The 18,253-nt window shown below is 35.4% G+C and overlaps 1 protein-coding gene across 4 annotated transcripts in view; it reads right to left on the bottom strand.

Annotated features, from left to right (window-relative positions):
- LOC106882014 (uncharacterized) overlaps window positions 1-18,253 on the bottom strand; it is a 59,110-nt gene that overhangs the window by 10,792 nt on the left and 30,065 nt on the right. For all 4 annotated transcript variants that reach the window (XM_014932563.3, XM_089339413.1, XM_014932564.3 and 1 more), the window contains exons 3-4: window positions 6,829-6,951; window positions 1,713-1,770 (exon numbers count right to left, since the gene is read on the bottom strand). In XM_014932563.3, the coding sequence (XP_014788049.1) occupies window positions 1,713-1,770; window positions 6,829-6,951 (181 nt within the window). The remainder of the gene's footprint in view (window positions 1-1,712; window positions 1,771-6,828; window positions 6,952-18,253) is intronic.

Here is an 18,253-nt window from a genome sequence, read left to right as displayed (position 1 = left end):
GTATTACGAGAGTAGACAGATACATACACCATCTGAAGAGAAAGCGGATATTCAAATATGTTGATTTACATTGTGGAATTTCCTCGAGTCCCGTTAGTTATTATTGATATTTATATTTATAATGTATTTCCTATATTGAAGTGAAACATGAGTGACAGAGAATTAAAAATGTACCAAATTTTCCAGTTTTCACTTTAATACATCCCACACATATCTACATATGTATGTATGTATGTATGTATGTATCTGTCTGTCTCTCTATCTATCTATCTATCTATCTATCTATCTATTTATTTATCCATCTATTTACCTATCTATTTATCTATAGTCACCATTTTTGTGTATGTATAAATATATATAAATATGTATATATATATATATATTGGCCTTCATACTGGCTTACTCTCTCTTTCTCTCTCTCTCTCTCTCTCTCTCTCTATATATATATATATATATACATATATAAATTAATAATGAAGGGTGCCACTTGAGGTACCAGTATGCTAAAGAAAGCAATGAAAATAACTCAAAACCACCGTTTTCACTTGTACACAAAGGCAAAATCGAGGGAATGGGTGTCTATGGTACAGGGTCTTCGAATTTTACTACCCGATCCCTTCATTTCATTCTTGTGTACAAGTGAAAACTGTAGTTTTGAGTCGTTTTGACTGCTATCTTTAGCATGCTGGTGCTACAAGTGGTACCCTTCAATATTAATTGATAATTTTGCCTTTATGGTTCTTTTAAGCATGCTAGCCACTGATATTATTGTAAATTATTAATAGTAATATCCTTATATATTTATATATATATACATACACACACACACACACACACACACATATGATAGGCTTCTTCCAGTTTCCACCTACCAATTTCACTCATAAGGCTTAGGTCAGCCAGGGTCTATGGAAGACACTTGCCCAAGGTGCCATGCAATGGGACTGAACCTAGAACCATATTTTTGAGAAGCAAACTTCTTATCACAAATCAGAATTTTGGAAAAAAGAAAAAAATTCCATATAAAAAGTTTAAGAGTAAAATTTTATTTTAGGTTCTATATTTGTTTTGTTTTTGTATGTTTTTTTCATGCAGTTCAACTTGAGTCATCTTCTGGATGGCTTGAATCCAAGAATTATAAATGAATCAACACTCCCAGACTAATTGAGGATTTTTCATCATCTTTTTAATCCTTTTTGATACTATCCCATCCAAGACAGCCTTTCACCCCCACAATACAAAAATTCTTGTTTTAAACTGATTTATATTAAAACCTTCCATCAAACTTACATGTTAATTCAAACTTCAAACACAAGATTAAAAACGACAAAGTTATTTTACTAAAAACTTCATTATTTTCCAAAATTAATTGAAGCTAAGGCAGTATATTTCAATAGAAACATGGCAATGAAAGGGTTAAAGCAATTTATCCCAACCAGATATAATGTGATTGTATTTTATATCCATTCTAAGAATGAATAAATCTGGCAGGGCTGGGGATGATTATGAGGTACACCCCCACCCATATACACCCACACCAAGACATACATGCGTGTGCACACACACACACACACACAGCTGTCTAAAAATAGTCTCAATGTGATTTACTGCCTAACACATCAACTTTCAAAAGACATGGCAATCGACTGATAAGAAAGTAGCAAGTTTTATGTTATAAATGATGAATTAGTATAAAATTTCCGTCAATATACCGAATGCATTTATTTTCAGCATTACATTCTAGGCAATTCAATATGTGATCACATCCATCTGTAAAAAGAAAAAGAGAGAGAGAATAAAAAGCAAATAAAGAAATTGTTAATACAAATGCTGATTTTACTGTACAATTATCTATACAATTCATATTTTTTTCTCATGCAAAAAAGAAAAAAAAAACTTGTTCAGTATTCAAAACAAAAGCTGTGTACAGCAACTTAACTTTACAGATTGTAATTATTGCATAGGTGCAGGCATGGCTGTGTGGTAAGAAGCTTGGTCCCTAACCACATGGCTCTGGGTTTAGTCCCACAGTGTGACACCTTGGGCAAGTGTCTTCTACTATAGCCTTGGACCAACAAAAGCACCGTGAGTGGATTTGGTAGATGGAAACTGAAAGAAGACCATCATATATATATATATATATATATATATATATATATATATATATGTCTCCATTGTCATTTTTTTGTTCCCAACTTTGACCCTCTGTAAATCCAAAATTTATTTTAGAATTTACGGGAGCAACTGTCTTTGAAGACTCATATTGTTGTTGAATGTTCAAAATGAGGAGTAGATAGACAGCCGAAAACTGATGAAGGGTCCTTTCTCTGTGTTAACTTCACCTGCTTTCCAGTTTTTTCTTGTTCTTTACATATTTCATGTTATTTGCACCATCAGTGATGTCCTGTACCCATATATGCATGTGTGTATACATATGTATATATTATATATTATTCATTATATATATATATATATATATATATATATACACACACATAAGATGATTCCCATGCTTTCCCTGATGAGAAGGTAACAATTTTAATATCAAAGATCCCTATGGATCACACAGGTTGTAATCCTTTGAAACATATGTAGGAATAAAGTATGCAATTATAACATGCGTTTTCTCCATTCCTTAAATTTTTAAATATACTCAAATACCCAAAATTTCAAGGAGTTCCTGCCTTAAAAACAGGAACAACACCAAAGTTATTTTGTGTTCTTTGCTACATTGGTTTCTATTAACCCATTTATTCTATCCGAAGAATTATTATTCATTAAGATAGAAGAAATACATATAATTATATATATATATATATATATATATATATATATATATATATATATATATATATATATATATATATGCATATATTTTTGTGTGTGTGTCTTTCTGTCTATGTTTGCCCCCCACCACTGCTTGACAATTGCTGTTGGTGTGTTTATGTCTCGTAAGTTAGTGGTTTGGCAAAAGAGACCAATAGGATAAGTACTAGGCTTTAAAAAATACATCCTGGGGTTGATTTGTTTGATTAAAACCCTTTAAGGCAGTCCCCCAGCATTGCCGCCGCAATCAAATGACTGAAACAAGTAAAAGATTAAAAAAAAAAAGATAAAAGATTGCACAGGGGACTTTTAGATGGTGTTTTTACTTAAAGGTCCTTTATAAAAAAACTGGTCATAATGAATATTCAGTGCATTTTCTATTAAAAACAAACAAAAAGGAGTGGAGGAGTGATTGATAATGTGACGAGAACTTGTAGAGTAGTTTTAGTTTGAGAAAAATGGATTCAAGCAGGTAGAGTGTCTTGCAGTAATTGAAAAGAATGGGTTGACCTGCCATATCTTAGTATTAGTAAAGTTCTCAGACATGAATGCAATTAGAGAAGCAGTGAAAGGTTAATCAAATGTCACTAATTATGCAAAAGTAAAGGAAAGCTTAAAGAAATATATTACCTTTGTTTGAGATATATATATATATATATATATATATATATATATATATATATATATATATATATATATACACAGGTTTTCTTTCACTCTCAAACAGACATATATAAATATACACACTCCACACACACACATATATATACAGATACATATATAAATATATATACACACATATACACACACACACATACATATACATACATACAAATATATATATAAATATAGGTCAAAGTAGCAAGGAAAGGCAAACAATTAGTTAAGGCAGAACAAGGACATTAGATTTCATTGAATTCAATCTAAAAAAATTTGCTACATAGCGAATGGTAAAAGTAGTACAAACTGGTAAAGATAATCTCGACAGTTGTTTCTGGGATATCCCAGCTATTGGAGCATTGTATAAGTTGGATATTCCATCATCGGAGAAATATAGTGGAAAGAATTATTGGTACAAATAGCATCCATAATAGTGATAATGCTGGGAGCAGGCCAAAGAACACTACCCTAAAACCTAGCATGCCCTCTAATCGTAAAGCATCCAATCCATATACAGCAAGCTCCTATGGACCAGATAGATCTAGTTGCAACTGCAAATCTAGGAATGAATGCCTACTGCAAACCCATTGCAGAAGGTTTAACGTTGTCTACAAATGCATGGTTCATAACACACTTCACAATTCTACTAGGTACTATATTGGATCTACAATTACTTCCAAGCATTGGCAAGTAAAGAACATCTTAGGAACATTGGGCCTGATAGAGGCAAAGTAGCTGAGTTCCTTTTGAGCATTGAGCCTCACAGAGGCAAAGTGGTTGAGTTCCTTTTGAGTGTTGGGCCTCACAGAGGCAATGACCAAGACCTTTGGTATTATGCCATGCTTGAGAAGACCCATCAAGCTGAGCAAAATTGCAGTCGTGGCAGATACTGGTGTCATGCAAATTGGCACCCATGTTGGTGGCATGTAAATCCCCATGGTGTCATGTAAATGGCACCTGTGCCAATGGCATGTAAAAGCACCCATTACACTCTCAGAGTGGCTGGCATTAGGAAGGGCATCCAGCCATAGAAAACCATGCCAAATCAGACTGGAGTCTGGTACAGCCTTCCAGAGTGCCAGTCCAGTCAAACCATCCAACCCATGCCAGCATGGACAATGGACATTAAATGATGATGCTGCTGCTGATATTTGGCCCATTTAAATTCATTTAAGTATGAAGAGTGCAGCAAGTATACTTCTCTAACTGACCATGTGCATTACTTTAAGGAAAAAAAAAAATCCTTACAATTTGTTCTGATCCATAATTGATTCCCATACCATGGCCAGCGCACTACTTGCGGGCTATGCCTTACAAATCATTACATATATTGTTACATAACCTTACACTGTTACTTGATAAGCAGCACGAAGCATTCTTCACTTGTACACACAAATTCTTTAAGTCCTTTAAATTTTTCCATAGGTCTAAGTGTAAAAAACCCCAACACATTTGATTATCCTTAACATCTAACAGACATTTTCCCTATCCAAACCTTCCACATACATAACCATTTCTACCATTATTAAATGAAAAGCATTAAACATTCTCTTGGTATAAGCCCATAGTTGTTCCTCATTAGTGCTATGGATACTAAATATAAAATTTTAATTTTTAATTTTAATCTAAATTTGATTTTAATTTTAAGCTTATACATACAATGGGTTTCTCTCAGTTTTCATCTATGAAATTCACTTGAAAGGTTTTGGTTAGCCAGGGACCAGATCAATATATAGAAAATCCTTCCCCAAAGTCTCGTGCAATGGGACTGAAGCTGGAACCATGTGAATGGGAAGCAAACTTTTTACCACATATCCACACACACACACACACACACATGGATGGATGGATAGACAGAAGGAGAGAGAAAGAGAGAGAGGGAGAGGGGAGTACTCAGCCAGTATCTGAGAGGTGTGGGATTGAGTCCCATGGCTGTTTGCTGACCACTTTTTCCATCTTATAAAGGTAAAACACGCAACCTTCCTGCTGTTTTCACAGCTATACTGCATTCGAAATATTAAATGTTTCTTGTCTGTATGATACACATTTGACACTTCCAAAAACAAAAAAACAAAACCAGTTTGTTTACATATGTTGTTGCACACACACACATATATATATATGTGTGTGTGTGTGTGAGTGTATATGCATACATGTATACATGAATGTATGTCATCGTCATCATCATTATCATCACAATCATCATCATTACACATCTGTTTTCCATACTGCAAATATGTGTGTGTGTGTGTGTGTGTGTGTGTGTGTGTGTGCAAAAGAGACAGGAAAAGGCAAAAGGAGAGATTGAGAGAGATAGAGAGAAAGGGAGAAATACAGAGAAAGTATGTAAATGAACTGTTTTCTACTTATTCATGCTACTTAATGTATGACTCAAAAAGTTCTATCTACTAAAAGCTATATTAGTACAAACTGACCGGCCTTCCAGCTGTCACTATCGCATTGCAAGAATTCTCGTTTTGTGCTAATTTATGCTACATGACCTAACTGGCAGAATGTTACTGTATATACAGCTGCACAGTATGGTAAAGTGCAATATAGTATAGTACAGAGAACAGTATAGTATAGGATAACAAGATAGTACTGTGGTGGTGGTGGTGGGGGGGAGCAGAATAGTATTGTAGAGCATTATATAATATAGCAGAAGGTGGTGGTGAGCTGGCAGAAATGCTAGCACGCTGGGCGAAATGCTGAGCGGTATTTTGTCTGCCGTTACGTTCTGAGTTCAAATTCTGCTGAGGTCGACTTTGCCTTTCATCCTTTCGGGGTCGATGTAATCGACTTAATCTGTTTGTCTGTCCTTGTTTGTCTGTCCTTGTTTGTCTCCTCTGTGTGTAGCCCTTTGTGGGCAGTAAAGAAATAAGAAATGTTAGCACGCTGGGCGAAATGCTTAGCGGTATTCCGTCTGTCTTTACATTTTGAGTTCAAATTCAGCTGAGGTCGACTTTACCTTTCATCCTTTTGGGGTCAATAAATTAAGTATCAGTTGCATACCAGGGTCGATCTAATCGACTGGCCCCCTCCCCAAAAATTCAAGCCTACTATCCTAGGCACAAAGCCCAAAATTTTTGCGGATGGGGCCAGTCGATTAGATCGACCCCAGTACGCAACTGGTACTTAATCTATTGACCCTGGAAGGATGCAAGGTAGAATTGACCTCAGCAGAATTTGAACTCAGAACGTAAAGACAGACAAAATACCACTAAGCATTTCACCCAGCTTGCTATCTTGCCTCCACCCATAATAGGACAAAGAAAAATATATCTGGAAACAAAACGACAAAGCCTTTGTTAGAGAAACTGTAGAAGGTTGTTGTTAACGTACCGTTTCTGCAATCTCTTTTGTTGTCATGCAAAACTGAGTTGTTGTTAAGGCAGCTACAGGAGTTATTATTGCACGAAGCTTTCCAACCACATGGAACGGTATCATTGCATTCGTTTGAATAACCTAAAAGAAACAGAAAGGAAAACAATAATAAACAAATCTGTTTTTTAATTTACCCATCACTAATTGAAAAGAATGACAATTCAGTGAAATTATGACAATAATAAATCAATCAATCCATAATTTTATTTATTTATTTTACACATTTATGATGGAAGCAATAGCTGGAAATTAAAGTCTTCTGTCATTTTGTTGTGTATTTGCAATATGGTTGTTTAAATATAAACAATGAAGAGTGATTAACCCATTAATTGGTAAATTAAATTTCATGGTTATTTCAGTAATGACATTGAATATCTACCAAAAGATGGAATTTGTATTTTCTGCAAGTCATATTGCCTCAATGAACTCGACATTAGCTCAACAAAAAATAGTTTCAAACACGACATTCCTCAACAAAAGATAGACTGGTATGTAAAACTACCTTCTGCAGTTAAGGGTAATGAAATTTGAGTGGATATATCTGATTTCTGCAGTAAAAGGTTAAAAACCAGTGCAATGGTTGAATAAAGAAAAAGAAAAGCATTTGTTTCATTTTCTTTTTGTCATAATTCCATCTTTAACAGGTCTTAACCACAAACTAAAAATTTTAATAAATGAAAATACAAAGTGTAGACATTGCTCTATCTAGGGAGGGTCATTAAACCAATAATAATAAACACACACACTGGTTCAATTTCACTTCTTTATTGTTCATCAATTGGTTAGTTATCTATCCAACTAACTAATTGTTTGTTTAATTTGTTGTTAAACAATCAATCATTTGTTTGTCAAAGTCCTTCCATCGCTATTCATGATCTTATCAATGACATGCACTCTCTTCTACAGGTCTGTTTTGAGTTTCAAAACAAAGCAGGAGCAGATATTTACTTATGCTTAACATTTCGTATTAAAATTTTACATTAGTGCTTAACAACATGGAATTGTTTAATAAATTTATTGTTCTCTTTAACCTGTTAGCATTTAAACCAGCCATATCTGGTCCAAATAGTTGACCTTTTTTTTATGTTCAAATAGGCCAGATGTGGTTTCTCATATCAACCCTACAATATCATTCTAAAAAATTAACATTTATATCATCAAAATCTCAGAACAGCAAGGTAATGCATGATTAATTCAAAACAATGTGAATAAATAAGCATTACATTTAACAGAATAATCAGAATGCTAAAGGGTTAATCCTTTCATGACCAGATTTCATCATCATCATCATTGTTTAAAATCCTCCTTCCATGCTGGTATGGGTTGGACGGTTTGACATGAGCTGGCCAAGCAGGAACCTGCATCATGCTTCTGTGTCTGTTTTGGCCAGCTTTTTATGGTTGGATGCCCCTTCCTAACACCAGCCACCTTGCAGAGTGGGCTGAGTACTTTTTACATGGCACTCACAAAGGTGAGGTTAGTTTTGTCATGGTTTTTACAGCTGGATGCCCTTCCAAATGCCAACCACTTTACAGTGTGGACTTAGTGCTCTTTAAGTGGCACCTGCACTGGCAGGGTCTGACTGTTCAAAGATGACTTTAGAATTTCTTGTTTGTGTCATTATCCCAGTACCTGGTTACTCTTATATAATACCCAGTGAAATTGAATAAACTAAAATATCAGATAAAGTTTTATGTTATCATCAGAGCAAGGTGGTCCTGACATGTTTATGCTTGATCGGTTGACAGTCGATATAGGAGCCTCTGTGCAGTCAAGATACACCGTCAGGTTCATGTCATTATCAGAATGATAGAGTGATGTAGCATGTTTATTCTTGGTTGAGCACAAGTCAATATAGAAGCCTCTGTGTAGTCTCTCAATCTACTAGAAATAGCAACCAAATATCACCCATGTCATACTCTACTGTCTTAAAAAATGAAATAAACATGGAATATTGTAGTCCTAGATATACTATCCCTGGAAAGAAAAACAAAACAAAACAGGGTGTTTATAACTTGAATGCAAAATCAATCAAGATGTGCTGGATTAGAGTGACCTTTGAATAACACCTCGATCAGACCATCCAAACATGGCTTGGATGTTAAAGATTAAATAAATGGAGCATGAACACAGGAAATATAAGACATTTTCTTATGTTTCTATTGTGTATTTGATTACCAACATTATTTATGTGCTTGGCTGGTGATTGCAGTGTTTAACTTAACCAACAATAAAATAATATTCCTGACATATGGAATGACTAAGACTAAACTAAGCACAGCAGGTGTAGACAGTCACAGAAATTTAGTACAGCTGTGTACCCAGTTAGTAAATATCTACTGCAGGGTACTCAGGGTACAACTAAACATTGTGATTTACTTAATGATCAACTAAGCACTCAAAGTGTACAGTGATTAACAAAACACTTGTAATGCACCCAGATTGTGGCTAAGTACTGTACAAAGTGCACCAGTATAGTCAGTGATTAACAAGGCACCTGTAGTGTCCCTAGTGAGCAACAAAGCACTGTGGTGCACCTAGTTTGCAGCTCAGTGCTGCATAGTACCCAGTAAGCAAAATGAGCGCAGGAGAATACCTGGCAAGTGAACAATAACAGCAGTGTACACTGCAGTGCAGCTTTTGTGATTATTGCAACCAAGTAGTGCTGTATAGCTGAGACAATGCATGCAATGTTTACAGCAGTTGCATTCACTGCAACTACCTGTCAGCAATTGAACAACTCAGTCAGTGATCTGAGAAATAAAAATATTAAAAAAAAAAAAAATTGTAGTGCAGATGCACGTAGTGGAGGAATGGTTAGCGTGCTGTGTGACTTTTGAGGCAGCATGAGTGGTGAGTTTGTTCAAGTTCTCATTGAAATGCTGCCGCAAAATGTATATTCAGTGCTAATGCTAAATGGTGGAAATACCATTACCTTACATTTTATATCTTCTATGTTACTGTAAAAAAAAAAAAAAAAAAAAAAAAAATCAAAGAGGAAATATGAATCTGTATCAGGAAGAAGGTTCCAAGACAGGGACATTCAAACACACTCAAATTCACACACACATACACACCACACAAGTTTCTTTTAGTTTCCATCAACCAAATCCATTGATGAAGCTTTGGTTCACCAGGGCCTAAAGTAGAAGACAACTGTCCAAAGTGCTGTGCAATGGGACTGAACCCAAAACCACGTGGTTGGGAAGCAAACTTCTTAACTACACAACAACATCAAATATTTTTTTTAAATAGAAAATATATAAACAAAATATATTCCAGCATTCATTGAAAATGTCAGAAGGTTGAAAAAAATCTCAGATGGTTTTTGCAGTGTTTATCATGTGTTTCTGTGTGACACAAAGCTCTACCCTACATTTTCATTCATTTTCTTGCCAACACATACAATCTTTCTGTTCTTGTTTTTGACCTTCTGCCCTATGGAATTTTCAACAGACGACACATGCATGTACAAGCACATTAAAACGTATGATTTATAAATGCATTAGCTGTTTTCATGAAGACCACCCATTATAAAGTTTATACGCTAAACAATCAATGAAAGCAAAGAAAAGAACTAAAAATAATTAAAACAAAAACAAGCCAGTCAAAGCAATTCTGAAGCAATATCAATTTACAGTTTTTCTACTAAAACAGGGAAATAACAGCATAAATAATTTAGAAATGTTGCTACTAACTGGGTTGCTAAGATGCTGGTCTGCTTCACTGAAGAGCCAGTAGGCTTTGCATCCTGTTACTGATGTGTCTCTTGCAAAGACAGTTAAAAACTAAATGCCTCACTCAATCTCACTGCAAACTGGTTCCATGAGAAGAGAGGCTTCACTCGTTACGGCAAACAACAATGGTAGGTATTAGCTCATAGACAAAGCCTTTAATTAAAACTTGTAGTGTTTAGCTCAAATCACTGAAGAGACACAGGCACAGGTGTGTGGTAAGATGTTTGCTTCACAACCACATGGTTCTGGGTTCAGTCCCACTGCACAGCAACTTGGACAAGTGTTATCCACTATAATCCTGCACTGACCAAAATCTTGTGAGTGGATTTGGAGGATGGAAACTAAAAGAAGCCTGTCATGTGTGTATGTGTGTGTGTATATATATATATATATGAGTGTGTGTCTTTGAGTTTGTTTCCCACAACTGCCTGACAACCAGTGTTTGTTTGTTTGTCCTTTATAACTTAGTAGTTCAGCAAAAGTATGATATAAGCTACCTGGTGATGGTTAAAATAGATTTTCATTTAGTGGATGGCAAAATCTGGTGAGGCTGTGTGATAAGACGTTTGCTTCCCACCCACATAGTCTCTGGTTCAATTCCACTGTATGATACTTTGGGCAAGTATCTTCTTCTATAGCGCTGGGTCAACCAAAGCCTTGTGAATGGATTTGGTAGACAGAAACTGAAAGAAGCACATTCTAAATATATATATATATATATATATATATATATAAATAAGTTTGTTATAATAAAAATGATTTTACATTAATCTGAGGAGTTACTCAATAATTTTGCAGAATACAAATTTATTATTCTTAAACATGAATATTGTTGACAGTGACTTCAATGATGGCTTAACTGGCCAAAACTTTGAAGTCACTATCAATTATATTTTTGTTTAAGAATAATAAATATATATCCTCTGACACAAGTTCCCCTCCTCAAATGCACCTGCCCTTCTCATAATTCCTTGTCTTGTGAGTTACTTGGTGACCCTGCCAGTGCTGGTGCCACGTAAAAAGCATCCAGTCCATACTGTAAAGTGGTTGGCATTTTGTGGTGTGTGCGTACAAGGGTATCCAACTGTAAAAATCATGCCAAAACTAACCTCGCCTGTGCTAGTGCCACATAAAAGGCACTGAGTCCACCCCGCAGAGTGGCTGGTGGTAGGAAGAGCATCCAGCCATAAAAACCCTGCCAAAAGAGACAGAGCAGCATAGGGTAGTTTTTTTTTACCTGACCAGCTCCTCTGAACTGCCCTACTCATGCATGCATGAAAAATGGACATTAAACGATGATGATGATGATATGTATATACCTATATATATATAAATGTTTATGTAAGCGTGTGTGTTACTGTCTCTTCACTTTGACTACATGTGACAGTTGTTAACAAATGCCAGGGATTTAGTTATAAAATATTACATCAGATTAATCCTTCCTTGAATCAACGAAATAGCTTTCTTTTGATATTCATCCAATGATCCCCACAAACGTTTGCATGGGTCATGGAAATGGCATAATGGGAGTCCACTCCAGTGTAGCTTTTCTAAACAACAGATAATTTCTCCCCTGCCACAAAGCCAATAGGACCAGTTACCCTCAGTTGGATATTACTGTATAATTAGGAAAAGGTCAGAAAATCGATTAAGCTTATTGCACATGTATATGATAAATTAAATATTTAAAATATGAGGCGATATGTGAGTTTTACCAGCTGTCAAGTCGAAGTTATGACTACATGCATACATGTGTGCACGTGTGTGAGTTTGCATGTGTGTGTGTTTGCATGTATGTATGTGTATATATGTATGTACATATATGTGTATATTTATCTATCTATCTATCTATCTATCTATATATGTATGTATATATATATATATATATATATATATATATATATATATATATATATATATATATATATATGTGTATGAATGAAGTAAGCTATTTATTTCAGTTACTAAGCAATCAATGGGATCATCAATACAGCTAAGACGAACAGACAAACCAACCAACCAACCGATCAGTCGACCAAAAGAGAAATTTTATATACTTTACTTCACTACATATCTATTCAGTGATTGTTGGTTAGCAGTCAAGTTTAAAAAAAAAATTACAAAACACACATACTGAACAAAAAAAAAAAGTACAATACAAAGTTACAAGGAAAGAAGATCTGAAAATAAATTGCAACAAATCAAGAAAAAAGGGGAAATAAAAAAATAAAAATAAAAACAAACAAATCAATTTACAAAATAAATAAATAAAATAAACAAATAAATTTAAAAATACAAAAAAAACAAACAAACAAAACCAAAACGAAAAATCAGAAAGAAAAATGGATCAGTTAATAGTCTCTTAGATATATAAATGCATGAGCAGAGAAGAGAATGTTTGTATGTATAAATGTACATGTGTGAAATATCCAGAGAATTTAATCACACACACACACACACACACATCTATTTATTAATATGGTTTTATTAATGTGCCTGGGATGCTATCTCTCTCCATATCTACGCACAGCGTTTTTAGTATTTCTACATATTTGTCTGTAAGAATTGGCAAGCACGAACCATAACTGAATTTGGATAATGAGGCAATTGAATAATGGGAAGTTTCATGTGAATGCAACATTCACACACACACACACACACACACACACAAACACACACATGCGCGCACATATGCACACAAATTTTATAAAGGTCAGCTTGCACTAGTTACTAATAAAAGAGGCACATTTACTTAACAATGTATAAATTTATTAACGTTCTGACTCCTCAGTTGATTGATGTTTTCTAATCTTCTCCCAGAAACCATTCCAGCTTTTACTCAGTTACTGCTAACAGCAATAGATACCGGAGGAGGTACTTAGACAATTAATGTCTGAAAATATAACAACACAACTTAGGAAATCTTAGATCATCTCAGAGCAAAACTACAAAAAAGAATTCTTGAATCCTTTAGCATTTAAACCGGCCATGTCTAGCACAAATGTTCTACCTTTTTTGGCACTCAGTTGGTTATGACAATGAGTGTTCCAGTCGATCTGATCAGCAGAACAGCCTACTCATGGCGGCGAGCTGGCAGAAACGTTAGCACGCCGGGCGAAATGCTTAGAGGTATTTCGTCTGCTGTTACGTTCTGAGTTTAAATTCTGCCGAGGTTGACTTTGCCTTTCATCCTTTCGGGGTCGATAAATTAAGCACCAGTTACGCACTGGGGTCGATATAATCGACTTCATCCGTTTGTCCCCTTTATGTTTAGCCCCTTGTAGGCAATGAAGAAATAAGAACAGCCTGCTCATGAAATTAAATTCCAGATGGCTGAGCACCCCACAGACACATGTACTCTTAACATAGTGCTCAGAGAGATGTCATAGTTTCGACCAGACTATTGGCTGTTGTTATACATAGCTGGTCACAATTGTTTTAGCTTCCAAATGATGCCACCTGCTGGCTAGGTGAGCAGGCCAACAATCTCCCAGATCAGAAAGCTAGTCTGTCACAAAGTTATCCATTTACAGATGAGTGGACTGGAACAAGATGAAATGAAGTGTTTTACTCAACAATATTACATGCCACCCAGTCTGGGAATTGAACCCACGATCTAGCAATCATAAGTGTAACACACTAACCAATAGGCCATGTGCCTTCACACACACACATACAAACATATATATATAGATATTTGCTTATACTTACACAAGTAGCCCAACACACACACACATGCACGTGGACACACACACACACACACACTGTCTATTAAAATTAGGCAGAAATCCCTGTAGATAAGAGACAAATTTATTTTACTTGTCAGATTGGAAATAGAAACAGAGCTGACTTTCAAGGCCATTTATAGATTTGGAAAAGGAGAAGGGTTACAATGGTGATGGCAAACACCCCCACCCCCCACCTCTGCTCCACTCTCCACAGCCACCAAGTAAATCCAATAACTCCACCCAGCCCCTACAACTGGCAGTGATTCCAACACACCCAAACCCCACCATTCATTCCCCCAATATAGCAAAAAAAAAAAAAAAAAAAGATAGGGGTTGGATATGCCAACAGCTTAAAAGTAATAATAGAATTAGTTTTCAGTTTCTAATGTAAAAGGAAAGGGCGAATTTCCAACTCTTCAATTGAAAGGATGTTGCTAGAACAGATTTCTATTCTATTTTATTTTATGACCTTGTTATAATGGTGGTGGAGGTGGGTGGGTGGGGGGGGGTCGAAGGGGGTAACCAGAACATCACACACTAATAATTATTGTTGTAAACAGGAACAGAACTAATGAGACGATTATGTGCATGTGTTGCTAGCTAAACTCATCCAAGTGTCAGTGTAAGAATGAGTGTGTGTGTTTGTGTGTGTGTGTGAGAGAGAGAGAGAGAGAGAGAGAGAGAGAGAGAGAATGTAAAGGTGTAATTGAGAGCTAAAAATATAACTTTAGATTACAAAATCACAAACACACACATGTATGTATGTATATATATATATAAGCATGTGTGCGCGTATGTGTATGATATACAAATCATGAATGTACGCTAAATACACTCATATATATAAACATACACCTATATGCATACGTATATATATATATATATATATATATATATATATATATATATATATTTATACACTTATGTATACACACACACACAAGTATTTTTATGTACATGCATGTATATTTTCTAAATATATTTTCTATATATCATATAGATATATACACATACATATTATATATACAAATTATATATATGTTCTATATGTGACTATGTATGCATATATTTCTATATGTATGTGTATATAAATCCATATGTGTGTGTGTGTGCCTCTATCTATCTATCTATATATATATATGCACACATATATAAATATGTATACACATAACACATATGCACATTACGCAAGCGTTATGTGTATGTGTGGGCATGCATACAATATGTGTAAGAGAAAGACTTATAATTTGATTAAAATATGCACCTACAAGTAAGCTCTAAAATACCCAAAGAGTAATTTGAAACAAGGATTTAAAAAAAAAAAAGTTCTTTTCTTCATTCTTTCTTCCTTTTTTTTGTTACTTCAAAGTTTATTTTTATTCATTTTCTTGGCTGATGGACAATTAACACAGTATTTTTAGAAAAATTCCTCTATCTAACAAGTCAAATAATTCATCTTTTAATGTGTGGTATATATATGGGTCCATATAGATATATATGGAAACCAAAATGAAAAGAAAAAAAAAAGAGTACATGGCCAAATAATTGTATTTAATTTTGGTACAATGCCAGCAACTGGGAAGAGAGGAGGCAAATTGTTTACCCCCAAACCTTTTACTTAATTGGTCCTTCATTGACCCTGAAAAGCAAAGTTGATCTCGGCAGGACTTGAGCTCAGAACGTAATGAGTCAGAAGAACTGCTTCTAAGTGTTTTGTCTGATGCACTACCTATTCTGCCAGTTTGCTGCCTTAAGTTTTAGCATTTAACCCATTGGTATTCAAGCCGGCCATATCAGGCCTCTCACACCTACCGTAGAATACCATTCTAAAAATAAACAATCACATCATTGAAATTTGAAAGCTACAAGATAATACATTTTATTTATTTATGCGCCCTTTTAAAGCCTAGTCAGGCTCATGGGCCTGGTTTCCTGGTTTCTATGGCGTATGTGTCCCACCCCACTGGACAGGACGCCAGTCCATCGCGGTGCTACTCAAGAAACAGGAAGAAAGAGTGAGAGAAGGTTGGGGCGAAAGAGTACAACGGGGGTTGCCACCACCCCCTGCTGGAGCCTCATGGAGCTTTTAGGTGTTTTCGCTCAATAAACACACACAACGCCCGCTCTGGGAATCGAAACCGTGATCCTCCGACTGCGAGTCTGCTGCCCTAACCACTGGGCCATTGCGCCTCCACACAAGATAATACATGAATAATTCAAAAACAATGTAAATAAATAAGCATTACATTGATAGATAACGAATGCTAAAGGGTTAAACCTGCCATACCTGGTTAAAACAATCTAGCTGCTTTATCTTCAAACTGGCCAGATCCAGCCTCTCACACTTACCCTACAATAATATTCTAAAAATATACAATCACTTCATTGAAAGCTCAAAGCTACAAAGTAATGCATGACTAATTGCAATCAATATGAACAGTGTTCTCGAGCATTTTTTCAACCCTGAAAGGATGAAAGCCAAGATAGTCTCAATCCAATGAGATAAAAAAAGGAAAAAAAGGGTGGAGGTGGTGGAGGTGTAAAAAAAAAATGTCACCAAGCAATTATGCTCTAATAAACAACAGATTGTTGACTTGGCAGAAATATCAACTTGCAGAAAGTGTAATGAAAATAGGAAAGGATAAAAAAAAATACCAACTTATTTTGAAAATAATTACAGCCATTTGCCCCTTCCTGAAACACTCTCACTAACAAACACTCAATAATTAGCAGGGGGTCAATATTTTATTACTGTTTCCTCACCATGCAAACGCTCTCTCTTTTCACAACACCAGCTGCTGCTGTTGTCACCACCATAATACTGAAAATGATAATAATAATAATAATAATAATAATGATAATGATAATAATCCTTTTTATTATAGGGATAAGGCTTGAAACTGGGTGGTGGTGGTGGGAGGGACAGGATAGTTGATTACATCAACTTCAGTGTTCAACTGGTAATTAAATTATTGACCCCGAAAAAAAATGGAAGACAAAGTCAACCTTGGTGTCACCTGAATTCAGAACATAAAGGTGGATGAAATACTACTAGGCATTTTGTTCGGCATACTAACAATTCTGAAACTCACCACCTTAACAATCTTTTCTACTCTAGGCACAAGGCCTGAAATTTGTAGGGGGGGGGGGGGGCGACTAGTCGATTACATCAACACCAGTGCATAACTGGTATATATTAATAATTTATCAACCCCGAAAGGATGAAAGGCAAAGTTGACCTTGGTAGAATGCTACCTTAATATTAATAATAATAATAATAATAATAATAATAATAATAATAATAATAATAATAATAACAATAATCTTTTCTACGAAAAGCACACAGACTGAATTTTTTTTTGCTGGGTGATTAGTTGATTACATTGACCCCAATGTTTCACTGGTACTTAATTTATCAACCCTGTAAAGGGGTTGACTTCCGCCGAGGTTGACTTTGTCTTTCATCCTTTCTGGGTTGATAAAATAAGCACCAGTCTCACACGGGGCGGGGTTGATGTAATCGACTAGTCCCCTCCTTCAAAATTTCAGGCCTTGTGCCACCAATAGTAGAAAGGATTATTATTACCATTAACGAGGCAGTGAGCTGGCAGAATCGTTAGCACACTGGGCAAAATGGTCAGCAGCATTTCATCCATCATTATGCTTGGAGATCAAACGCCACCAAGGTTGACTTAGCCTTTCGACCTTCCGAGATGAAATAAGTACCAGTTAAGAACTGGGCGAAATGTAATTGGCTTACACACTCCAAAATTGCTGGCATTGTGCCTAAATTTGAAACTATTATTATTATTTATTATTATTATTATTATTAAGGTGACGAGCTGGCAAAGTCGTTAGCACGCCAGGTGAAATGCAAAATACTCAGCAGCCCTTGTTATGTTCTGATTTCAAATGCTG

This window comes from Octopus bimaculoides, chromosome 21, assembly GCF_046866305.1.
Source record: "Octopus bimaculoides isolate indiv1 chromosome 21, ASM4686630v1, whole genome shotgun sequence".
NCBI lineage: Eukaryota > Metazoa > Mollusca > Cephalopoda > Octopoda > Octopodidae > Octopus > Octopus bimaculoides.
This window is presented reverse-complemented; position numbering and strand designations above follow the sequence as displayed.